Raw genomic sequence first — 26,564 nt, 5'->3', positions numbered from 1 at the left:
ACTCTTCACTGCTTTTTTTCTCCATCCAGTTCAGGAAGCCAGAGACAACCAGTGGGGAGGCACACTGAGTCAAGTCTTACAAAACGGTCAGCCAGGGGTCCATTCTACTTAAGTAGTTAAGGAATCATCCACTGGATCCACCTGTCTCTGCACCTGCCTCTCCACAGAACATGAGGCCCAGAACTTCCTCACACTCAGCTGGACATGAAGTCAACTGTATGGGAGCAGATTAGGAACTCAGTTTAGTGGGTTATTTCACCGCACTTTTCCATAGTAGCTACACTATGTTGCACTCCCATCAAGTGAATTCTAGGATTGCCTGTTCTCCACATCCTCAGCAACACTTGAGATGTTCTGGTTGTGTTTGCCTTATTTTATAATAGCCTTGCTATCAGTTGTGAGGTGATATCTCAGTGGATCGGGGGTGGAATTCTCTGATGATTAGTGCATCTCTGCATCATCTCTGATGATTAGAAGTGAATCCCTAAACCTGCCATTCACTTTTAAAGAAGCAAATCTAAGTCTTCAGTGTGATATATATGTAAGAGGACATGCAAATAGGGCCTTCTCTGTGCTGATAAAACCAGCCCAGCCCGACCGTGCAGCTGGGAGAGGAGCCCCAGCTCCAGGCATCCCAGGTGTTCCCATTCTGTGATCAGGACAGAACACAGACACCTCACCATGGAGGATGTGCTTGGCTTGGTTTTCCTTGTTGCCTTTTTAAAAGGTAATTCATGGTGAACAAGAGACACTGAGTATGTGAGTGGGTATGAGTGAGAACCAGCGGATGTGTGACAGTTTCCTGACCAAGATGTCTTGTGTCTGCAGGTGTCCAGTGTGACGTGCAGCTAGTGGAGTCTGGGGGAGACCTGGTGAAGCCTGGGGGGTCCCTGAGACTCACCTGTGTGGCCTCTGGATTCACCTTCAGTGGCTACGACATGAACTGGGTCCGCCAGGCTCCAGGAAAGGGGCTGCAGTGGGTCACATATATTAGATATGATGGAAGGAGCACAAGCTATGCAGACTCGGTGAAGGGCCGATTCACCATCTCCAGACACAACGCCAAGAATACGCTGTATCTGCAGATGAACCTGAGGGCTGAAGACATGGCCACATATTACTGTGCAAGAGACTGGGTGAGGGGACCTCGCTGGGAGCCCACACACAAACCTCCCTGCAGGAGGGGATCAGCACCACCAGGGGGCGCACACTATGCACAATTCTGCTTTGTGTTGCCAGGAGCAGGTGCAGATGGAGGTTACAGGCAGGTTTCCTGTCAGGGTCTGGGGCTTCCTGTCCACACAGCAGTTTCCCCAGGGAGCCTCTCTGGACACGGGATTCTGTGCTTACCTATTAACTCTCTGAATTAGATACCTGTTGTCATAGGAAAACTGCACTAAAATGCACAAAAGACACAGATGTTTCCATTGCTTACTCCTGTCCCTCAACATGAGTGAATTACAGATTTCCTGAGGCACAACAGCTGAACCATTAGAGGTGTCCCACATGCACTCCCTGTGCAGCCAAGACCACAGGATCCCACAGCTCCCCATTATCCTCACCCAGCCCTTGTCCAATCAAACAACGTGACACTCCCTCATGGCACTTGCTACTCAGGACGTTAAATGAGCTACAACTTTATTCAATTCCTCTAAAGAAGAGATAAATCATCTCCATGTATTAGTCTGGATTCTCCTGAGGAACAGAACCCAAAGCACATTGGTTTCCATGACTAAAGAGGTTCGGAAGTCCCATGATCTACTGTCACAAGCTGGAGACCCAGGAAAACCAGTGGTGTAATATGTCTGATTCTGAACTAGGGTCTAGTCTCAGAACGTAGAGATCTGATGATATAACTCTCATAACAAGGGCCAGAGGGGACCACTGTTCCAGTTCAAACAAGCACATGGGAAGTAAAAATGAGGGAATTCTTCCTCCCTCTGCATCAGATTCTATTCACAACCTTAATGGAATGGGTGATGCCCAGACAGAAACAATGGAAGGAAATGCCAGTCTCTTCTGGAAACAAATCACAGACATCCACAGAAACAGTGGTGAATCTGGGCACCCATGACTCAGTCCAGATAACCCATAAAGTTAATCATGACAAGTCAACTTCCTGTAAACGTGGAGCTCAAAGACTGAAGACTTGAATTTAAATTAAAAATAAAACAAGAAAATTAAATACATACATATATGAACTATTGGGACTACCTCAAAATAGCACACTTCTGCACAGTGAGGGAAACAATCAACAAAACTAAAAGGCAACCTATGGAATGGAAGAAGATATTTGTAAATGACATATCCTCAGGGTTAGTATTCAAACTATGTAAATGCTTTTAAATTATTTTCACATTATCAGTAGAGAGTGTGTCCATGCAGTTCAGCATACTGTCATGTGAGAAGTAAAATTCGTGTCTTCCACTTTTGTTTTGTGTTAGGATCTCACTGAACATGAGACCAACACTCTTCACAAAATTTGAACCATACAGTACAGTACTGTTAATGACAGGGGTAATGTTGTGGAGACCCCTCTAGAACTTAATCATCTTGCATAACAGAAAATCATAGCCCTTGAGATCTACTCCTCATTGCCCCATCCTGCCAGCCCCTGACAACTGCCATTCCACTCTCCATTTTATTGTTATCAAATCCCAAATTCAGCTGAGTATTTCTGGAAAGGTCAATGTTCAAAGTTTTAGTTTTGGTGGGAAAAGAAGTTGAGCTTTATTTAGGAGACCAGCCACCCGGAGCTAAGGCAGACTCTTCTCCAAAAGCCAACTCTGAGGGTTTGTGCCCAACCCAGAGGATTTTAAAGGGCTAGACAGTACTTAAACAAGGGAGTTCCATGGTGGATACCATTTTCAATCATGTGCGTCCTCCATAGTGCAAGCTGCCAAGGTAACCTCAACTCCCCTGCATCTATCTCCACCTGAGGAGAGAAACTCACAGGCATGGGAGAGGACTGCCAGAGGCCAGGAAAGAACCACAATAAGGGATTAGAGGGGAAATCCCCTGGGGCTCACACATGTTCAGCAGTACTTTCTGTTCTAACCAGATGGCATAAGAAAATACTAAAATACAACTTTGTACTTCACCAATAATGACACAGAATACTGGGAAATGTTTCCTCAGTAAACACAGAGGAAGCTTCAAACCAAAAACCAAAAGGATCAAATGGCCTGCAAACTAATAGCCAACCAGAATAAGACATGTAACATTACAAAGCGATGTTTTTCAATACGTACAAAGGTAAAGTTGACAGTCTACCTCCATATCCCATGGAAGTAGGAAGCATTGGTCTCCATAATGAGGAAAAGCAGTCATCCAGAGAAAGTGACCCAGCAGTAACACAGGACATGGAATTGGTAGAGAAGTTCAGTGTGTTATAATTGCATATCCCGTATCCAAGTAGAAGGAGAAAAGATGGAATGTGTTGTATAGAGCCGTGTTTCTGGGTCCGAGTCCCTACCCATGTCCATGTGAGCACTGTTGACCATGGCCCACTTGACTCTCCCACATCCACCCCAGGTGAACTGATGAGCAGGGTCACCCAATGCCACACCCTGTGACTGTTACCTAACCCCACAGGTGGCCCCGAGGTGTAGGGTGCTGGCCACCTGGTACAGCCCTCTGTTCTGTCTGATGGTCTAGACCTGGTTTTGCTGAGGATCCTCCATTTATCCATTCTCACTGGCAGATGTCCCTGAGCAGGGGCATGAGGCTGGCAGAGGACCAGGTCACCCTGAGGGCACCCCTCTTGCTGTTTGCGCTCTGGGCATTGCTGGCTCCTGTCCAAGGTTCTCAAGGTCGTCCCTCATGGCGCTACATCTCTTCTGAGGTGGTAATTCCCAAGAAGGAGTTGCACCACGGCAAGGGCGTTCAGATGCCTGGCTGGCTGTCCTATAGCCTGCATTTTGGGGGCAAGAGCCATGTTATCCACATGAGGCACAAGAAACTCTTTTGGTCCAGACAGTTGCTGATGATGACTCAGGATGATCAGGGAGCCTTGCAGATGGACTACCCCTTCATCCCTCCAGACTGTTACTACCTCGGCTACATGGAGGAGATTCCTCTTTCCATGGTCACCATGGACACGTGCTATGGGGGCCTTGAAGGTATCATGAAGTTGGATGACCTTGCCTATGAAATCAGACCCCTCAGCCATTCCCAACGGTTTGAACACGTTGTTTCTCAGATAGTGGCAGACACCAATGCAACGGGACCTACTTATAACCTTTGGATATAAGGAGGTTAGGAACCCCCTGTTCTCTCAAGCAAATATCAGTGCAGCCCCCAGGATCTCTAGTAAGTTGTATTCATCCCATCGTGGGATTTTGAAAGGACTTGTTCTCGGTTCCAAAACAATGTATAGTGTGTTCAACAACGTGTCAAAATGTGCCCGATTCCTCATAAGGCTTGTTAGTTTGACTGACTCAATGCTTCAAGGGATTGATGTAAGGCACTATATTTGATGTAAGGCCCTCTTGCACTGTTGGTGGGAATACAAACTGGTGCATCCTTTCTGGAAACTAGTGTGGATGTTCCTAAAAAATTGAAAATAGGTCTACCCTATGACCCAGCAATAGCACTGCTAGGAATTTACCCAAAGGATACAGGAGTGCTGATGCATAGGGGTACTTGTACCCCAATGTTTATAGCACCACTTTGAACAATAGCCAAATTATGGAAAGAGTCTAAATGTCCATCAACTAATGATTGGATAAAGGAATTGTGGTATCTATTCAAAATGGAATACTACCTGACATTGAGAAAGAATGAAATGTGGCCTTTTGTAGCAACATGGATGGATCTGGAGAGTGTTGTGCTGAGTGAAATTAGTCATATGGAGAAAGACAGATACCGTATGTTTTCACTCTTATTTGGATCCTGAGAAACTTGACAGAAGACCATTGGAAGGGGGAAAAAAAAAGTTATAGGGAGGGAGTCAAACCATAACAGACTCTTAATAACTGAATAAACTGAGGGTTGATGGGGGTGGGAGGGTGGGGAGGGTGGGTGATGGGTATTGAGGAGGGCGCCTGTTGGGATGATCATTGGGTGTTGTATAGAAACCTATTTGACAATAAATTTCATATTTACAAAATAATCATATTTAATTGTCATTAGTATGTTTTTTTAGTTTTATGTAAATTTTTTCAAATTCCCTTTTATTTCCATCATTTTACTTTAGTCTACTACAGTATATTCACTTTTTCAAATTATCAAATTATTTCTTTTTTTTCTTTTCTTTATCTTCATTCTCTTTTTCATTTCTTTACTTTTTTCTTAAATACACAACAAAAAATTCATAATTTTTATTAAAAATATTTTTATTTAATTTTTTCTACTATATACTTTACTTTTGTCTATATTATTTTCAAATTCTCTTTTACTCTCATCTACCCATTTTACTCTACATCAGTGTATTCATTTTTTCAAATTCTCAAGTGATTTCCTTTGCCCCCTTTTTTTTCCCTAATCTGTCAAACCACTTTCAACACCGAAACAAAACACACCTAGGATCAAGCATTAACTATTAGATTTGTGTGTGTGTGTGTGTGTGTTTAATTTTTAATTTTAATATTTTTGTAATTTTATTTGTTTTATCTCAATATTTCTACTTCATTAATTCCTTTTCTCTCTTCAAAATGACAAAACAAAGGAATTCACCCCAAAAGAAAGACCACGAAGAAACGACAGCCAGGAATTTAACCAACACAGGTACAAGCAAGATGTCTGAACCAGAATTTAGAATCACGATAATAAGAACACTATATGGAGTCAAAAATAGATTAGAATCCCTCCTGAAGAGTTAAGAGAAGTAAGATAACAAATAGCCAGAATGAAATGAAAAATGCTATACCTGAACTGCAATCACGGATGGATGCAGCTGTGGTAAGGATGGATGAGGCAGAACAGAGAATCAGCGATACAGAGGAGAAACTAATAGGAAATAATGAAGCAGAAAAAAAAGAGGGAGATTAAGGCAAAAGGGCATGATTTAAGAATTAGAGAAATCAGTGACTCATTTAAAAGGAACATCAGAATCATAGGAGTCCCAGAAGAGGAAGAAAGAGAAATAGGGGTAGAAGGGTTATGTGAGCCAATCATAGCGGAAAACTTTCCTAACCTGGGCAAAGACACAGACATCAAAATCCAGGAAGCACAGAGGACCCCCATTAGATTCAACAAAAACTGGCCAGCAACAAGGCATATCATAGTCAAATGCACAAAATACCCAGGCAAGGAGAGAATCATGAAAGCAGAAAGGAAAAAAAAGTCCCTAACATACAAGGGAAGACAGATCAGGTTTGCAGCACACCTATCCACAGAATCTCAGCAGGCCAGAAAGAAGTGGCGGAGTCTATTCAGTGTGCTGAATCAGAAAAGTATGCAGACAAGAATTCTTTATCCAGGAAGGCTGTCATTCAAATTATAAGGTGAGATAAAAGTTTCCCAGACAAACAAAAATTAAAAGAGTTTTTGACCACTAAACCAGCCCTGCAAAAAATTTTAAGGGGGACTCTCTGAGGGGACAAAAGATGAAAAAAAAAAAATATATATATACATATATATCAAAAGCAAGAAAGATTAGAAACGACCAGAGCACACCATCAGAAACTCCAGATCTACAAGCATCATCATGGCAATAAACTCACATCTTTCAGTACTCACTCTAAACCTCAGTGGACTCAGTGCCCCAATCAAAAGACACAGGGTAACGGAATGGATAAGAAAACAAGATCCATCTATATGCTGTTCACAAGAGACCCACTTTAGACCTAAAGACACCTTCAGATTGAACATAAGGGGATGGAGAACCATCTATCATGCTAATGGTCAACAAAAGAAAGCACGAGTAGCCATACTTATATCAGACAATCTAGACTTAAAAATACTGTATCAAGAGATGCAGAAGGGCATTATATCATGATCAAGGGGTCTATAGATGAAGAAGACCCAATAGTTGTAAACATTTATGTGCCAAATGGGAGAGCACACAAATATATAAATCAATTAATCACAAACATAAAGAAACTCACCGATAGTAATACCATAATATTAGGAGACTTCAACACCCCACTCACAGCAATGGACAGATCATCTCAACAAAAAATTGACAAGGAAAGAATGGCTTTGAATGACACACTGGACCAGATGGACTTAACAGATATATTCAGAATATTTCATCCTAAAGCAGCAGAATATGCATTCTTCTCCAGCACACATGGAAGGTTCTCCAGAATAGACCATATACTGGGACACAAATCAGCCCTAAGTAAGTACAAAAAGATTGAGATCATACTGTGCATATTTTCAGAACACAATGCTGTGAAACTCAAAATCAACCACAAGAAGAAATTTCGAAAAGTAAAAAATACTTGGAGACTAAAGAACATCCTACTAAAGAATGAATGGGCTAACCAAGCAGTTAAGAGGAAGTTAAAAAATATATGGAAGTCAATTAAAATGATAACACCACAACCCAAAACCTGTGGGACGCAGCAAAGGTGGTCATAAGATGAAAGTATATAGCATTCCAGGCCTTCCTAAAGAAGGAAGAAAGATCTCAGATACACAACCTAACCTTACACCTTAAGGAGCTGGAAAAAGAACAGCAAATAGAACCCAAAACCAGCAGAAGACAGGAAATAATAAAGATTACAAACGAAATTAATGCTATCGAAACCCAAAAAACAGTAGACCAAATCAACGAAACTGGAAGCAGGTTCTTTGAAAAATGAACAAAATTGATAAACCACTAGCCAGTTTGATCCAAAAGAAAAAGGAAAGGATGCAAATAAGTAAAATCAAGAATGACAGAGGAAAGATCACAACCAACACAACAGAAATAAAAACAATAAGAGAATATTATGAGCAATTATATGCCAATAAAATGGGCAATCTGGAAGAAATGGGCAAATTATAGAAACATATACACTACCAAATGGAAACAATAAGAAATATAAAAATTTGAACAGACCCATAACCAGTAAGGAAATAGTATTAGTAATCAAAAATCTGTCAAAAACAAGAGTCCAGGGCCAGATGGCTTTCCAGGGGATTCTACCAAACATTTAAGGAAGAGTTAACACCTCTTCTCTTGAAGCTGTTCCAAAATATAGAAAAGGAAGGAAAACTTCCAGACTCTTTCTGAAGCCAGAATTACCTTGATTCCAAAAGCAGACAGAAACCACACTAAAAAGGAGAACTATAGACCAATTTCCCTGACGAACATGGATGCAAAAATCCTCAATAAGATATTAGCCTACCACATACTACAATACATTAAAAAAATTATTCACCATGACCAAGTGGGATTTATACCTGGGATGCAGGGCTGGTTCAATATCTGCAAAGCAATTAACGTGATTCATCACATCAATAAAAGAAAGGACAAGAACCACATGATCCTCTCCATAGATGCAGAGAAAGCATTCGACAAAATACGGCATCCTTTCTTGATAAAAACCCTCAAGAAAGTAGGGATAGAAGGAGCATACCTCGAGATCATAAAAGCCATATATGAATGACCCAACACTAATATCATCCTCAATGGGGAAAAAGTGAGAGCTTCAATGTGCTTAGTGTTACTACAATAGTGAAGAACTAAGGTTTCTCTGCACAGCATTCTGGGGCCTAAATTCCTTTTTCTGGTGCTAAGGACATTTCTCCCCTCCTGGTACAAAAAGGGTGTATTTCACATAGGAGATTTATATTCTGTTTAGGGAACAAAGGATGGTCAGTGCGTCTCTGCACTGGCTGTTTCTCAAGCATGTTTCATTACAGTGGCATATTTGGGGTGGCATTTTCTGCTCCCCTCTACCATGTAATGCTGGAGTAGAGACACGGGAATAAATGTCCTGTGAGTCTTGACAGGAACCTCCCTGCAGGGCCGGGCCTAGACTGCAGGGAGCTTTCAGTACTACCCAGCACCAGGCTGCTACCCCAGGTGAGTAGGTGCACAAGGGGTGAGGAAGGCTTTTCTGTAGAAGCCAGTGTTTCCTTTTCCAGAAAGCAATCTAAAATATGAGCAGGATGATGGATGCTAAAGGGTGTTTAAATATCCTGTTCCATCAGAGCATTTAATGAACTCAGGCAGTGAGAAGACACTTGACACTGCTAGTCCAGGGCTTTTAGATATCTTCATCTAAGAGATGGAAGCCAGGATGCATATATTACCCCATTTTGTGCAACAGTTTGGAGTCATGCTTATCCAGGAATAAGACGTACAGATATCAGAGCCAACAACAGGTTCAGGTGGTCTCTGCTTCATTCAATACTCGTCCACAATGGGGAGAATTTTCTGTAAGGTCTTATCACTCAGTGGCAGGAGCTCAGTCTGCACACAGTTCAGGAACCTGGCCAAGGACCCATGTCCTCAAACAAGGATTAGACTGGTGCTCTCTGAGTCCCAATGTACACGGTCTCTGGGACCGTCTCCAGATGGTTCTGGTCCTGTGTATGAAATACTCTGTCTCATGGCTATGCAAATAGTCCTAAGAGCACTAGGTTAAGTATGGGTGTGTCTGTGCCCTGAGAGCATCATCGTACAACGCCATCCTCTACCGGAGACCCTGAGACACATCCCCTCACAATGGACTGGAGCTGGAGAATCCTCTACCTGGTGGCAGTGGCGACAGCTAAGGGTCAGCCAAGTCCCTGGACACAGGAGAGGACCAGGACCAGTCAACATTGATTTCATCCACTCTTGTCCCCTCTCTACAGGTGTGCACTCCCATGTTTTGCTGGTGCAGTCTGGGGCTGAAGTGAGGAAGTCTGGGGCATCAGTGAAGATCTTCTGCAAAGTATCTGGATATAGCTTCACTGATTACTTTATGCACTGGGTGCGACACGTTCCTGCACAAGGGCTTGAGTGGATGAGAAGCATTAACCCTGAAGATGGTTCTACAAGCTATGCACAGAATTTCCAGAGCGGACTCACTCTGACAGCAGACACATCCACAAACACAGACTACATGGAGCTAAGCAGTCAGAGGTCTGCAGACATGGCCATGTATTACTGTGCAAGGACACAGTGAGGGGTTGTCAGTGTGAGCCCAGACACAAACCACCCTGTAGAAGAAGATCAGGACCGCCAGGGGGTGCACACTATGCACCATTCTGTTTGTGTTCCCAGGAGCAGGTGCAGGTAGGGGTTGTTGGAAGGTTTTGTGCCATGGCCTGGGGCTTCCTCTCCATACAGCAGTTTCCCCCAGGAAGCCTCTCTGGACACATGATTCTGTGCTTACCTACTCGGGTCTGGTTTACAAAGTTTGTTTTACCAGGAACACTATACTTACATGAACAAGAGATAGAGTCTCTTACAATTGCTTACCCTTGTACTAAATATCGATGGTTTACACGTATCCTGATGCACATCAACTGAACATTTACAGGAGTCCCAGGTGCGCTCACTTTGCATCTAGGACCCAGGATCCCATAGCTCCTGGTTATCCTCACCCTGCTCTTGTCCCAGTCAAACACCATGACACTTCATTCATGTCACTTAGGTTCTCAGAACTTTATATGTGTTACAGTTTTCTTCAAATACTTGAAACTACAAGAGAAAAAGCATCTACATGTATTAGTCAGGATAATCCTGAGGAACAGAACACATAGCACATTGGCTTACATGACTAAATAGGAAGAGAAGTCCCATGATATACTATCACATGCTGGATACCCAATAAAGTCAAAGGTGTAATTCTCATCTGATTCCAAACTAGACTCAAGTCTGAGAATGTGGGGACCTGATGGTTTAACTTTCACTCCAAGGGCAAGAGGAAGCCAATGTTACAGCTCAAGCAGGCACACAAGAAGTAAAAATGAGAGAATTTGCTTCACTTTTATTTTTATTCTATTCATAACCTTAATGGATTGGGTGATGCCCACTTACCAAGACACCAAAACGCAAGAACACAGTGCACACAGCACTCACCACAAACCCTTCCTGAAGCGCCAGTCTCCGTACAGCATACGAACTCTTCTTAATGTAGCCATGACTCTCAGAAGCAGAAAACATAACAGGTTTTCTAAAACACAGAAGAACACAGAGACCTAGACAATATGAGAATATGGAGGAATTCATCCCCAAAGAGAGAACAAGAAAGGACCGTATCCAGGGATCTAATCAAAACAGATATAAGGAATAGGCCTAAAACAGAACTGAAAACAACAATAGTAAGGATAATGGATGGGCTTGAGAACAGCATAGAAGACATCAAGGATATGCATACCACAGAGATAAAAGACATAAAAACTGGTCAACGGTGAAATTTAAAAATTATATGAAAGAGACATGATGCTTACTGCACATAATAATGGGTGGAAGCAGCATAGGAATGACTAAGGTTATAGAAGGATATATCCTTCTATATAAGGATATAGAAGGTAAAATTATGGAAAATAAGGAATCAGAAAAGAGAGGGTAAACTAACTTCTTGGGTTATGGATGTAGACTTAGAGAACTCAGCCACTCTGTATAGTGTAGTAAAATTCCTTTCTGAGGAGTCCCAAAAGAAGAGAGGGAAAAAGGGACAGAAGGTTTATCTGTGCAAATTGTAGCTGAAAGTTGCCCTAACCCAAGGAAGGAAATGAACATCCAAATCCAGAAGGCACAGAGAACTCCTATCAAAATCAACAAAAGTAGGCCATTACCAAGAGAAATCAGAAAATTGACATAATATAGAGATAAAGGAAAAATCCTTTTAAAAGCAGCAAGAGAAAAGAAGTCCCTAAGAAGGGAAGGCAAATAAGGTTAGTTCCATTCACAGAAACTTACCAAGAGAGAAGGGAGTGTCATCATACATTCAATGTGCTGAATGGGAAAAAAATGGGCAGGCAAGAATACTTTATCCAGGAAGTTTGTCATTGAGAAGAAGGAGAGATAAAGAGCTTCCCAGACAAACAAAATCTAAAGGAGTCTGTGACCCCTAATCCAACCCTGCAAGAAATACTAAAGGGGACTCTTTGGGTGGGAAAGGAAGACCAAAAGCAACAAACATTAGAAAGGAATAGAATAAATCTCCAGAAAAAAAAATTACTTTACAGAAACATTGTGATAACACAATTACACTAATATCATATCTTTCAGTAATCACTGTGAATGTAAATGAACTAAAGAGTCCAGTCAAAAGGCACAGAGTATCAGAATGGATTAAAAAAACAAGATCCAGGTATATTCTGCCTGTAAAAGACTCCTTTGAGACCTAGAGATACCTGTTGATTGAAAGTGAGGGGTTGCAGAACAATTTATCATGCTACTGGACATAAAAAGAAAGCTGTAGTACCATATTCATGTCAGGCAACCTGGATTTAAAATACAAAGACTGCAAAAAGAGATGAAGAAGGGCATTATATCATAAAGTGGTCTATCCAACAAGAAGCACTAACAACTGTAAATATTTATGACCACACATTGGGGCACTGAAATATGTAAAGCAATTAATGACATAAAAAATCTCATTGATAATAATACACTAGGAGTAGGGGACTTTCACTTGTAAGTAGGGGACACCCCACTTGCAACAATGAACACATAGTGTAAGAAGAAAATCAAGAAGGAAACAATGGCTTTGAATGACACAGGTGCAGATGGACTTAACAGATATATTCAAAACATTCCATCTTAAAGCAGCAGAATACATTCTTGTCGAGTGCACATGGAACATTCTCCAGAATAGATCACACACTGGGTCATAAATCAGCCCCTACAAGTACAAAAAGATTGAGACTATGGCATGCATATTTTCAGATCAGAACACTATGAAACTTGGGAGTCAACCACAAGGAAAAATTTGGAAACACCACTAATAGTTGGAGTAAAAGACCATTGCACTGAAGAATAAAGCGGTTGACCAGGAAATTAAAGAAGAAATAAAAATACATGGAAGCAAATGAAAATGTTAGCGTTGACGGTCCAAATCCTGTGGGATGCAGCAAAAGCAGGTTTAAGATGGAAGTAGATAGCAGTACAGGCCTAACACGATAAAAATAAAATTTTAAACACACAACCACTTTACACCTAAAGAAGCTAGAAAAGGAAGAGCAAATGAAGCCTAAAGTTAGACGAGGAGGGTAAACAATCATAGAGTACCTATAAATGGCATAGAAAGAAACAAAAACAGTAGAACAGATCAACAAAACTTTTAGGTTGCTTTCTGAAAGAATGAATAAAATTGAACTTCCTGGACCAGATTATTCAAACAGAAAAGAAAAAGGACCCAAAGAGACAAAATCATGAATTTCATGGGACAGATCACAACCAACACCAGAAATACAATCAATTATAAGAGAATATTATGAAAAACTATATACCAACCAATTAGGCCATCTGGAAGAAATGAATAAATTCCCAGAAACATGTAAACTACCAAAATTTCAACAGGAAGAATTAGAAAAGGAGAATTACAGACCAATTGCCCAGGTGAACATGGATGCAAAAATTATCAACAACATACTTACAAATTGAATCCAACAGTACATTAAAAGAATCATTTACCAGGATGAAGTCGGATTTATTCCTGGGGTGCAAGGATGGATCAATATTAACAATCAATCAAAGTTATACACCATATCAATAATAGGATAAGACCCAAATGATCCTTTCAATAAATGCAGAGAAGCATTTGATAAACTACACTATCTTTTCTTGATAAAAACCATCGAGCAAGTAAAGATAGATGGAAAATTCTTCAACGACATAAAGGCCATATACAAAACACGCACTGTTAACATCATCCTCAATGGGGAAACACTGAGTGCTCTCCACATATGGTCAGGAACATGACAGGGATATCCACTGTCACTAATTTTGTTCAACGTAGTACTAGAAGGCTTAGTCTCTGCAATCAAACAATGAAAAAAATAAAAGGCATAGACATTTGAAAGGAGTAAGTCAAACTTTCACTCTTTGCAGATTACATGATACTCTATGTGGAAAATCCAAAAGATTCCACCAAAAGACTTCTAGGGCGGAGACAAAACTCAGAAAAGTTGTAGGATACAAAGACAACATCAAGTTATTGGCACTATATACATACACCAAAAATGAAGCAGAAAAGAGAGACATTAAGGAATCAGACCCATTGACAATTGCACCAAAAATCATAACATACCTAGGAATAAACCTAACCAAAGATGTTAGAGATCTGTATGCTAAAAACTATAGAAAGCATATGAAGCAAATTACACAAGACACAAAGGAAGAGCATTCCATGGTCATGGATTGGGAAACAAATATTGTTAAAATATCAATACTACCCAAAGCAATCTACACATTCAATGTGATCCTTACCAAAATAACACCAACATTCTTCACAGAAAAAGAACAAAGAATTTTAAAATTTGTATAAAACCAGAAAACACCGAATTGGCAGAGCAATGTTGAAAAAGAAATCCAAAGCTGGAGGCATCACAATTCTAGACTTCAAGCTGTATTACGAAGCTGTAATCATCAAGAAAGTATGGTACTGGCACAAAAATAGACACATTCATGAATGGGACAGAATAGAGAACCAGATTTGCTGAACAGTCTGTTCAGCAAATGGTGCTGGGAAAACTGGATAGTAACATGCAGAAGAATGAATCTGGCACACTTTCCTACAGCAAACACAAAAATATATTCAAAATGGATGAAAAACCTAAATGTAAGACCAAAAAGCATCAACATCTATAAGAGAAAACAGACAGAAACCTCTTTGACCTCGACCTCAGCAACTTCTTAATAGACACGCCTCTAGAGGCAAGGAAAACAAAAGCAAAAAATGAACTATTGGGACCTCATCAACATAAAAAGCTTCTGCACAGTGGAGGAAACAGTCAACAACTCTAAGTGGCAACTGACAGAGGAGTGAAGATATTTGAAAATGACATACATGGTAAGAGTTAGTATCCAAAATCTATAAGAACTTAACAAACACAGAAGAACAAATAAATATCCAGTGAATGGTCAAAAGACATGAGCAGACACTTTTCCAAAGAAAACATCTGGATGGCTAAGAGACACATGAAAAGATGCTCAACATCACTCATCATTGGGGAAAATCAATTCAAAATCATGATAAGATACCACCTCACACCTGTCAGAATGGCTAAAATGAACAATTCAGGAAACAACAGATATGGGCAAGGATGTGGAGACAGAGGAACCTTCCTATACTCTTGGTGGAAATGCAAAGTGGTGTGACCACACTGGAGAAGAGTTTAAAAAGTTAAAATAGAATTACCTTATGTCCCACCAATTTCTCTACAAGGTATTTACACAAAGGACACAAAAATTCTGATTCAAATAGCTAAACGGGTGATGGAGATTATGTAGGTCACTTGTGATGCGCACTGGGTGTTAATGTATGTGATGAATCACTAAATTTTATTCCCAAAACTAAAACTACACTACATGTTAACTAACAAAGATGTAAATAAATAAAATCTTCATATATTAAAAAACAAGCGGAAAAAAGGAAGGGGACAAATGTTGTTACAAATGGCCATAACCAATGGGATCTAGGGCAGTGAGTCTAACAACTTGCATTTACCCATTTTATCCCTAACTGGTAGTGGACATTAATTAACAAACATACTCAGGATTCCCAATGTTGGTGCCACGTGAGTGGGAATTCAAACCCCAGCTGCCCATCCCTGCTTCTCTGTGACCACATCTCTGGGGCAGTCTGTCTAGACAGCTGGCATCTATGTATTGCCTGTGTGTAGACGTCCTTGCTCCTGGACCAGGCTCATTCACCCAGGTCTGCTGGGTACTCAGAAAGCACAGACTAGTGTCACCCGGCATTCCTTGTACTTCCCATTCCTCACTAGGGAACAAGCTCAGCCTTGAGGATGCATGGTTACCATGTGCTGTTCCACTGGTCTACACCACCTGACACCACCCATGTATTCCAGTACTTGCTTCTGAAGGGAATTTCCAAACAGATGACAATTTCACTAGTGATTTACACCAAAAAATAATTGGGTCCAAGTGAGGGCACAATATTGGATTTTAGCTGCATGTTAAGGGGAACTCTGCTTTCATTCTTAGAAGACAGAGAAGAGGTTTATACCAGAGACAAGGTCACAAGGATGGATCCTCCCAGAACCAGCAGTGGACCATCGCCTTACTGAGAGAGGGTACATTTCACATACAATAGAAGCTGTGAATGTATAACATCTGGAGGGAGTGACCTCAGAGGGTGGAGGGGCCACAGGGTGGCCAGGACATCTCTTTACCCTCAGGTGAGGGACCTCCCGAGTCATGTCACTTGTCCACAATACAGTCAGCTTTGGGGGTGGCTATGGTTCTGTTCTTACATCCCAGAGCCCAGTTTGTAGGGCTGCCCCCAAACTCCACTGGCTAGTGTCCAACATTGTCCAATCAAGGCTGCAGAAAACAGGATGCATGTCAGCCCCAGAAGTCCTCTCTCAATGGCAATGACTGCTTTATGTGACTTTCCTTGCTGTTATCTGTCTTTCTTCATGTTTCTTTCCTTACTGTTTCTCTTCACCTCAGAGCATTTTGGGGACATCCATGCATATCCACCTGGGTTCAGTTAGACACTCAGATCCAGAGGGAGACTTGAACTTCATGCAAGAAAGTGTCTGTGCCTGGTGATGAGGGGTTTCATCCCACAATTCTCAAGGTATTCCCTCCCACAGATGTGCTGTCTTCAGGACCCACTCATCTTCAGTTCCGAGGCGGACACTTGGTGACTGCCCATCTGTGTCCTGAACGCCATCCCCAGACTCATACACATGGCAGTAATATCAATGTCTCAAAATTAATCTCATGTGACAAGTCCCTTTGGCCACATAAGTTATTCTACACAGGTTCAAGAATGACATAGATGACCACAGTCCACACTGATGTCAGGGAAAGTTCACCTCCCTCCCACATGACACTCACATTACCACACCCCCAAATCCTGCAACATGTCAAATCATTACATATTAAGTCAAGTCCAAAACGTACCTAAATTTCACTACCTCTAAAACCCCAAATCTAACCATGTAGCTTGGGTAGGGTGAGACCGTGGTGCCTTCCATCCTGGGGTGAAACTCTCTCCATCAGCCGACCTGCATTTCTTGAAAACCATTTTTGTTTTCTGAATGCTTCTGCATGGTAACCATAACATAACAGGTACTGACATTCCTATCCCAGAAGAAATACAGTGTAATTTAGAAGTGCATCACCAACAAGAAACAATTTGATTATCAATCTGGGGAAACCCGTTACGTTCAAAGACAGAATGCTCTGAATCTCAGACTCCAACGTGTCTCTGGGATTGACACTTCCTTTTTTCTTAAAAGTGGTACATGTCTGAAGCTGAGCACATTTATCCCAGGTTCATGAAAGTAGAATTTCTGAGCCCAAAAATCTTTCTTTTGTTCTCTCTATTATCAAATGAAAAGTTCTTCTGACTCTTGCCAGCTGATAAGGATAACTATTCAAGATTGTTGCTCACCAATGATTAAAGGAAATATAACTGTATATTTATAGGCAAGAAGCAGAGTGAAGGGTTCAAAGATGGAAAATATGTAGGAGGAGACATCCTGTGAACAGAAGGGTCTGCAGTGCTCATGATGGAAGGGTCTCACCCTTGCATGTTGCATAAATGGGGAGGGGAATAAAGGAGTCACTGTAACTCTGCAGGGGTCTGTGAAACAACAGGAGCACGGGGACCACCAGGGGCAATCACAACCACCAGGGGGAACTCAGAGACCAGGGAGCTCATGATCCAGGACAAGAGATTGGTTGAGGACTGGTCTCCTCAAAGGGCTTTCAGATCCAGGCTCTGCACACTTCTTCTGACATGAACACAGCAAAGAGTTTGTAAAAGCTGTGGAAACACACAAGTGTCCTCCGTGTTTAAATAAACCATGATAATGGGAATACACAAATTTTCCCAGGGTCAGACACTGGGATAAATACATCTTTGATCATTCTCACATTAACAAGACTTTAGAAGAATAATGTTCTCCATTTCATAGATGAAGAAATATTTTTAATTAACATCATCCTTCCTGATCTCAGGTGTTTTGCCTTCAACATATTTTAATAAAATTCAACCATTTCAACGTTATTGAGGCTTTCTTTTTTTAATGTTTATTTATTGTTATGGGAGGGAGAGACAGACTACGAGCGGGCAAGGGGAAGAGAGAGAGAGGAGACACAGTATCAGAATATCAAGCAGTCTCCAGGCTCTGAGCTGTCAGCACAGAGCCCGACACAAGGCTCAGACTCATAAACTGTGAGACCATGACCTGAGTCAAAATCGGACACTTAACCAACTGAGCCACCCAGAGGCTCCATATTGAGGGTTTCCATTGATGTCCACATAGAGTTAATGTGTAAATGACCCCTTGTGTTTGTAGAAAACCCCTGGCATCTCCATCAGCTCTGTGAGTCTATGTCAAGGCTTCTCACTCACTCCAATTTGTGACAGAATAGACCTGGCTTCCATCCATCACTCTCCTAGGACTTCTAGAAGGTCAGGAACCTGCAAACCTCACTGGGATGTCCAGCCTTGTCCTGCATGTGGTTCAGGAGGCCGGTGGGTCCCCTGATGGAGAGCACAGGTCCAGATACTGGGACTACTCTCACCTCATACGTGATCTTGGACATTCACACACTCTGTCTCTGCCGCAGTGTATCTGTTAACCTGTACAATGGTGGTATACTGATTCTTACCTCAAGTGTTTGGGTTCATATGTGAAAATAAGGATTATCATGGGTACTTATAATCACTGCAGCAAAATCACAAATTAATAAATCACAATGTCCTGAAAGATATTGTGACACCAAACACTGCCCCATCCCTTACACCTGCCAAAGGTCACTGGCTTCTTGAGGATTCTGTTGCAAAATTTACTATATTGTCAAAGGACATCTGTATGCTGATTAAACCCTCCCATCCCTGAAACTGTAGCTGGGAGAAGAGCCCCAGCCCCTAAGTGTTCACATTCAGTGATCAGAACAGAACACAGACATCTCACCATGGAGTTTGGGTTCACTTTGGTTTTCCATGGTTCTATTTTAAACAGTAATTCATGATGAACAAGAAACACTGACTATGATAGTGGATATGAGTGAGAGAAACAGTGGGTGTGTGACATTTTCCTGACTTGTATCTGTAGTTGTCTTGTGTGACGTGGAGCTGTTCCAGTCAGGGGGAGACCTGATGATGCCCGGCAGGGGAGGGGGTCCCTGAGAATCTCCTGTGCAGTCTCTAGATTCACCTTCAGTAGCTAATTGATGAGGTGGGTCTGCTAGACTCCAGGGAAGGGGCTGAATGGGAGTCTACATATCTGTATGGTATAAGATAAGGACCAAATGTCATTATTTTACTCACTGGAATTCAAAACCATTTGTGAAAGAGGCCATTTTTTCCCTAATTTTAATTCTATGAAATCTCATGGAGGATTTGCTGACTGCATCCAGACACATTTCACTCTGGTCTCTGTAATCTGCTCCACTGGTCTGTGTGTCTGACTCTGTGCCAGCAGCACAGTGTTATAGACAATGTACCTCTGCATTATACTTAGAAAGGAGGACGTGTGCTGTCTCCAGGTTTGTTCTTCTTTCTCAGGATTGTTTTCTCACTTCTGTGAGCTTTGTGGTACCATATAAATAAGAATTTCCCAGATACATTCATTGGCATTTTTATTAACTCAATATTAGAAATTATTAGAACAGATAAAAGGAATAAAAAGTGTAATAATACAAAAAATTAACAAATTGAAATTGATATCTGGAAAGCTAAATGCAATTGAAAAAGCATCTCTACTAGGAAATAGGTAAAACTCAAACAGATACAATCAGAATTAAGGAGGGGACATAACTGATACCAAAGAAGTGAAAAACAATAACAGAAAATGCCTAGATAATTATAGACCCATTATTAGATAACTAAGGGCAACTAGGCAATTTCCAGAGACAAACAATGCGCAAGACTGTACATGAAGAAACAGAAAATTAACAGAATTAAAACAAATAAAATCAATCTGTAATCTAATCATACACCGCCCCAAAAGAAAAAAGTCAGCTTGGTAACAGAGGACTTTATCTATGAATTATATCAAAATATAAAAGATATTTAATGACAATATCTCTCAGACTCTTACCAAAAACTGAAAAGAAAGGAATACGCCCCAACTCATCTACAAGACCAACCTTACTATACTGCAAAATCGAAAGACACCGTAAGAAGGGAAACTAAAGGCCAATATCTCAGATGGACATACATGCAAAACTCCTAGCATAGTGAATGCAACAACACAATGAAAGGGTCATATGTGACAATGCAGTCACATCTGTTGATCATCTAGATCATCATCTATTGATATATATAAAACTAGACAAAATTCAACAAATTGTCATTATTAAAAAATCTCAGCAACTGAGGGAAAGAAAGAAATTACCTCCACAAAATCGTGGCCATAGATGAAAAGGCCACACCTGACAGCATATTTAACAGTGAAAAACTGAAGCTTTTCCTGTCACATTAGGAGCCAGGCAAGGATGCTCATTCCCTACATAGGTATTCCACATGGTAACATGAAGACCAGTAAAATATGGCACCCAATGTATGTCATCTTGTCACATGGCTTATTTGGAGGAAAGTCACTAGAGTAAGCTAGTCTAAGCAATCTGTGACCCTTCTTTGTCCCCCTGAGAGCAGGACATAAATCTCTCCTGGGAAACTTCCTTTCCCTCTACCAGAATGGGAGAACCATCCTTACACCAGAAATGGGAACTTTAGCACCAAGAAGGCTGTGCAAACAAGCCTTGTTAATTCCTCACTAATTGACTTGCCCAAACCCAAATCTCTGTCTTGTTAACTCTTCACAAATCCATTTTTTTTTTCTAAAAGGCACAAGGGCCACCTACTTTCTTCATTCTCTGGGTGTCATATTATTAGGAAGCTTGTGCACATGCAAAATGAAATTTATTCTCTTCTGTAGATCTGTCTTATGTCAATTGAATCCTTAGACCAGACAAAGAACACAGAAGCAAAGAAGGAAAAAGCTTGCTGCTTCTATAAGTTGCAGATGTACCCATAAAAATTCGGTAAGAAAATGAAATAAAGACATGTAAATCAGTAAGAAGAAAATTATTTGTTTGAGAATCACATGAACTTACATATAGTGAAACCTTAGAATCTCCACAAAAAAAGTATTAGAACTAATAAACTCAGGAAAAGTTCAGGGTACAAATCAACATACAAAAATATGTTGTATTTCCACACACCTAAAACATAGTATATGAAAAAAATAACAAAATCACACAATTGAAAATGGCACAAAATGGAGCATCTGTGTGGCTCAATCCGTTAAGGGCCTACTGTTGATTTTGGCTCAGGTCATGATCTCCTGGTTCCTGAGTTTAATTCTAAGGCAGGGTCTGCAATGATTGTGCAGAGCCTGCTTGGGATTCTCTGTCCCTTTCTCTCTCTCTGATCTCTCTCTCCTTCTATCTATCACACAAAAATAAACACATATTAAAATTATATGGCACAAAATAAAGTATTTAGGATTAAATTTCACTAAAAAGTAAAATAGCATACCAAACATGATGTGCTGGGAGAAAGACATGTAAAATGGCAAACACTGATGAAAAGATCACTGTGTTCACAGATCAGAATTATTTATACTGTCACAGTCCCTTCTGCAAGAAGTGATCCAGAAGTGCCTCTCAAACACTGGTTTTAAATTTGAAACAAATCTAAGTCTGGAGCCTGATATATAGTCAGAGGATATGCAAATAGGGCCCTCCCTGTGCTGATTAAACCAGTCCGGCTCCAACCCTGCAGCTGGGAGAGGAGCCCCAGCCCCGGGAGTCCCAGGTGTTCCCATTCTGTGATCAGCACAGAACACACACACCTCACCATGGAGTTTGTGCTGGGCTGGGTGTTCCTGGTTGCTCTTTTAAAAGGTAATTCATGGTGAACGAGGGACACTGAGTCTGTGAGTGGATATGAGTGAGACAGTGGATGTGTGACAGTTTCCTGACCAACATGTCTTGTGTCTGCAGGTGTCCAGTGTGACGAGCAGCTGGTGGAGTCTGGGGGAGACCTGGTGAAGCCTGGGGGATCCCTGAGACTCACCTGTGTGGCCTCTGGATTCACCTTCAGTAGCTACTACATGAGCTGGGTCCGCCAGGCTCCAGGGAAGTGGCTGCAGTGGGTCGCATATATTTATACTGATGGAAGTAGCACATACTACGCAGACTCCGTGAAGGGCCGATTCACCATCTCCAGAGACAACGCCAAGAACACGCTGTATCTGCAGATGAACAGCCTGAAGACCGAGGACACGGCCACATATTACTGTGCAAGTGACACGGTGAGGGGACCTCACTGGGAGCCCAGACACAAACCTCCCTGCAGGGGGGATCAGCACCACCAGGGGGCGCACACTATGCACAATTCTGCTTTGTGTTCCCAGGAGCAGGTGCAGATGGAGGTTAAAGGAAGCTTTCCTGTCAGGGTCTGGGGCTTCCTCTCCACACAGCAGTTTCTCTAGGGAGCCTCTCTGGTCACAGGATTCTGTCTTTATCTATTAACTCTCTGAATTAGCAACTGTGTTGTCATAGGAAATCTACCCTAACATGCACAAAGACACAGTTGTTTGCATTGCTTACTCCTGTCTCTCAGTATGAGTGAATTGCAGATTTCCTGACGCACAACAGCTGAACCTTTACAGGAGTCCCAGATGCACTCACTGTGCAGCCAGGACTACAGGATCCCCCAGACCCCCATTATCTTCACCCAGCACTTGTCCCAACAATGTGACACACTTCCCTCCTGGCACTTGCTACTCAGGACTTTAAATGAGCTACAGCTTTATCCAATTCCTCTAAAGAAGAGATAATTCATCTCCATGTATTAGTCAGGATTCTCCCGAGGAACAGAAACCAAAGAACCTTGGTTTCCATGACTAAATACATTGATAAGCCCCACATTCCACTCTCACATGCTGGAGACCCAGGAAAACCAGTGGTGTAATTCTCATCTAATTCTGAACTAGTTTCTAGTCTCAGAACGTGAAGAGCTGATGATGTAACTCTCAGAACAAGGCCCAGAGGAGACCAATGTTCCAATTCAAACATGCACATGGCAAGTAAAACTGAGGGAATTCCTCCTCCCTCTGCATCAGTTTCTATTCTTAACCTTAATGGAATGGGTGATGCCCAGGCAGACAGAAACCATGGATACAAATGCCAGTCTCTTCTGGAACACATCACAGACATCCACAGAAACAGTGGGGAGTCTGGGCACCCATGATGCAGTCAAGATGACACATAAAGGTAATCATGACAAGTCAACCTCCTGTAAATGTGCAGTTCAAAGACTGAAGACTTAGAAGTCCATGCCATGACTGGCATGGAGCCTGGTGGGCATAGCTGTGCTTCTATGGAGAAGGAAGGCAGAGTCGCATAGGGGGCATTGTGGTCTGAAATCCCCTGGGAGACTTGGGGAGAGACAGTTCCCTTCTCAGGGTGCATTTCGTAAAAGGTGTATTGCCTCTCGTGGGGCAGGAGAGCTGACAGGCACCATTGCACTGCCCTGGTCATTAGCATAGGAGCCTCTGCTGAGAGCAGCTAACTGAATGCTGCCTCCTTGTTCTTCCTCACCATGAACTCCAAGCCCCTAGTGTTCATGCAACTGCCCTCCTGGGATAAACAGCTCCATCCACAGCACAGCGAGACCCTCTCCCAGAGGATCACTGGGGTCCCAGTCATATTGAGTTCATATAATTTGGAGTTTTGAAACCCAGCTAGAGCTCCTGAGATAAAACATAAGAGCCCTGTGCCACCAGGTGGGCCAATGGTTTGGACACAGACAGGGTGAAGGCAGGATTCTGATGGAAGCCTGGGACCCACAGGTACAGATTGTTCTCTTTGTGGGAGGGCTTCCTGAACAGGGGAAGCTGGGAACTCCAACTCAAGGGACTAGAAAGGGAGCTGATGCCAATATTTCCTCCCACCAATCAGCATGGACAGAATTCAGTGAGCAGCACAGAACCTCCCAGTAGAAGCTGAGCCACTGACACCAAGCTACACCCCCCCCTTGCCTTCCTCAGGTGCTTCCTTACTAGAGAAAGAGGGCCTGGAAACCAGATCAGCACCGTGCCCCTCCCTCAAAAGACGACATATACCCCCAAAGGCACCAAGTCTACTGGCCATATAGTGAGGCATAGCTTCACCTCTAGGGGAAATAGGAATTAGCCTCTTTTAACAGGCAGAACAAACTCACCTGGTTAAAACTCACAACATTGTGGACAATGTCTAAACACTCATCGATGGAGAAAAGGAGAAACTCTGCAGAGGACTTAGCTGAGGGACAGAGCAGCCAATACACAACACCACAGTGCACACAGAATATGCAACAAATGCTTCCTAAAGAGTCAAGCCCTCAACAGCAATTGAACACTTTTCAATAAAGACACTACTCTAGAAGCAGAAAACAAAACAGGATTTTCTAAAACACTAAGAAAGCAGAGACATAGACATACACCATGATGGAGGAATTCATCCCAAAAGAAAAAACGATAAAAGGTCATTGCCAGGGATATTATTAAAGCACATATAACTAATATGCCTCAAACAGAATTTCTAAAAACTCTCACAAGGAAATAGAATTTTTAACAACTATCATACGGATACTTGCTGTGCTTGAGGAAAGCATAGGAGACATGAAGGAAACCCTTACTGCAGATAGAAATGACCTAAAACCTAGCATGCTGAAATTTTAAATGCTGTAACCAAGATGTGAAACTGATGGTATATAATGACCTCAAGGCGTAAAGCAGATGAATGAGCAAGTGACATAGAAGATAACATTGTGGGGGAAATAAAGCAGAAAGGAAGAGGAAAATTAAAGTATTGCCTCACAAACATATACTTAGGGATCTCAGCAACTCCATAATGTGTAATAAAATTCTTTTCAAAGGAGTCCCAGAAGAAGGAGAGGGAGAAAACAAGGGAAGAAGAGTTATCTGAGTGAATTACCATGGGAAATTCCCCAAAATGGGGAAGGAAACAGACATACACATCTAGGAGGCACAGAGAATGCCATTATTCTAAAAAAGCAGGCCAACACTGAGACATATCAGAGAGAAATTGGTAAAATACACAGAAGAAGGAAAACGCTATAAGCACCAAGACAAAAGAGGTCGCTAAATAAACAGGGAAGACAAAAGAAAAGATTATGGCAGATGTATCCACAGAAACCTTCAGGCAAGAAGGGAGTAACATGATATCCACAACATGCACAGTTGAAAATTATGCAGCAAGAATACTTTGTCCAGAAAGGGTCATTCGGATACAAGAAGAGATAGAATTTCCCAGAAAGGCAAAAACCAAAGGAGTTCACGGCCTCTAAACAAGCGCCCTGCAAGAATTATCAAAGGGGACTCTTTGAGTGGAAAAGGAAGACTAAAAGAAACAAAGACTAGAAATAAGCAGAGAAAATCTCCAGAAACAGGGACTTTAGAGATAACACAATGGCAAAAGTTTATATCTATCAATAATCACTGTGAATGTAAAAGGGAAAAATGGTCCAATCAAAAGACAAAGGATATCAGAATGGATTAAAAAAATGCAAGACCTTCTGTACACTACCTACGATAGACTCATTTTCAACCTAAAGCAACTGTAGATGGAAAGTGAGGGGAGGGAGAACAATTTATCAGGCTAATGGACATCAAAAGAAAGGTGTAGTACCAGACTCATATCACACTAACTAGATTTTAAACCAAAGTCTGTTACAAGAGATGAGGAAGTCAGTACATCATCATGAAGGGGTCTATCCAACAAGAAGATATAAAGCTTTAAATATTTATACACCAAAAGGGTAAGCACTGATATATACATAAATCAATTAATAAGAAACATCAAAAAACTTATTGATAATAATAAAAGAATAATAATAGAGAACTTCAACACTCCACTTACAGCAATGGACACATCACCTAAGCCAAAATTAATAAGGAAACAATGGCTTAGAAAGGCACACTGGACCAAATGGACTTAACAGATATATTCAGAACATTCCACCGTATAGCAACAGAATACTCATTCTTTTTGACTGCACATGCAACATTCTCCACAACAGATCACATACTATGTCATAAATCAGCTCACTACAAGTTCAAAAAGACTGAGATCATACATGCACATTTTCATACCAAACACTATGAAACGTGAAGTCAACCACAAGAACTTTGGCAACACCACTAATACCTAAGGTTAAAGAACATTGTGGTAAAGAATGAATGAGGTTTTCAGGAAATTAGAGAAGCAATAAAAAATACATAGATGCAAATTAAAATGAAAACATGCCAGTGCCCCATCTGGATGCAGCAAAAGTGGTTGGAAGAGGGAAATATATAGCAATACAGGCCAAACTCAAGAAAGAAGAAAAATCTCAAACACACAACCACTTCACAACTAAAGAAGCTAGAAAATGAACAGCAAATGAACCCCAAAGCCAGCAGAAGGTAAATAAAAAACATTAGAGCACACAAATGATAAAGAAACAAACAAAACATTAGACAGATCA

General features: G+C 41.4%; 2 pseudogenes and 1 gene segment (V, D, J or C); all 3 read left to right on the top strand.

Annotated features, from left to right (window-relative positions):
• The window catches only part of LOC132675544 (immunoglobulin heavy variable 3-43-like), a 91,472-nt gene that overhangs the window by 52,732 nt on the left and 12,176 nt on the right, over positions 1-26,564 (top strand). Inside the window, 1 exon segment of the V gene segment in view lies at positions 22,034-22,421. Coding sequence covers positions 22,034-22,421 — 388 coding nt within the window.
• On the top strand, positions 682-3,611 carry LOC144616483 (immunoglobulin heavy variable 3-74 pseudogene; annotated as a pseudogene).
• LOC144616599 (disintegrin and metalloproteinase domain-containing protein 21-like) lies at positions 3,610-4,495 on the top strand (annotated as a pseudogene).

This window comes from Panthera onca, chromosome B3 (assembly GCF_046562875.1).
Source record: "Panthera onca isolate mPanOnc1 chromosome B3, mPanOnc1 haplotype 2, whole genome shotgun sequence".
NCBI lineage: Eukaryota > Metazoa > Chordata > Mammalia > Carnivora > Felidae > Panthera > Panthera onca.
The sequence above is the reverse complement of the archived record's forward strand: the minus strand, read 5'-3'. Positions and strand labels throughout refer to the sequence as shown.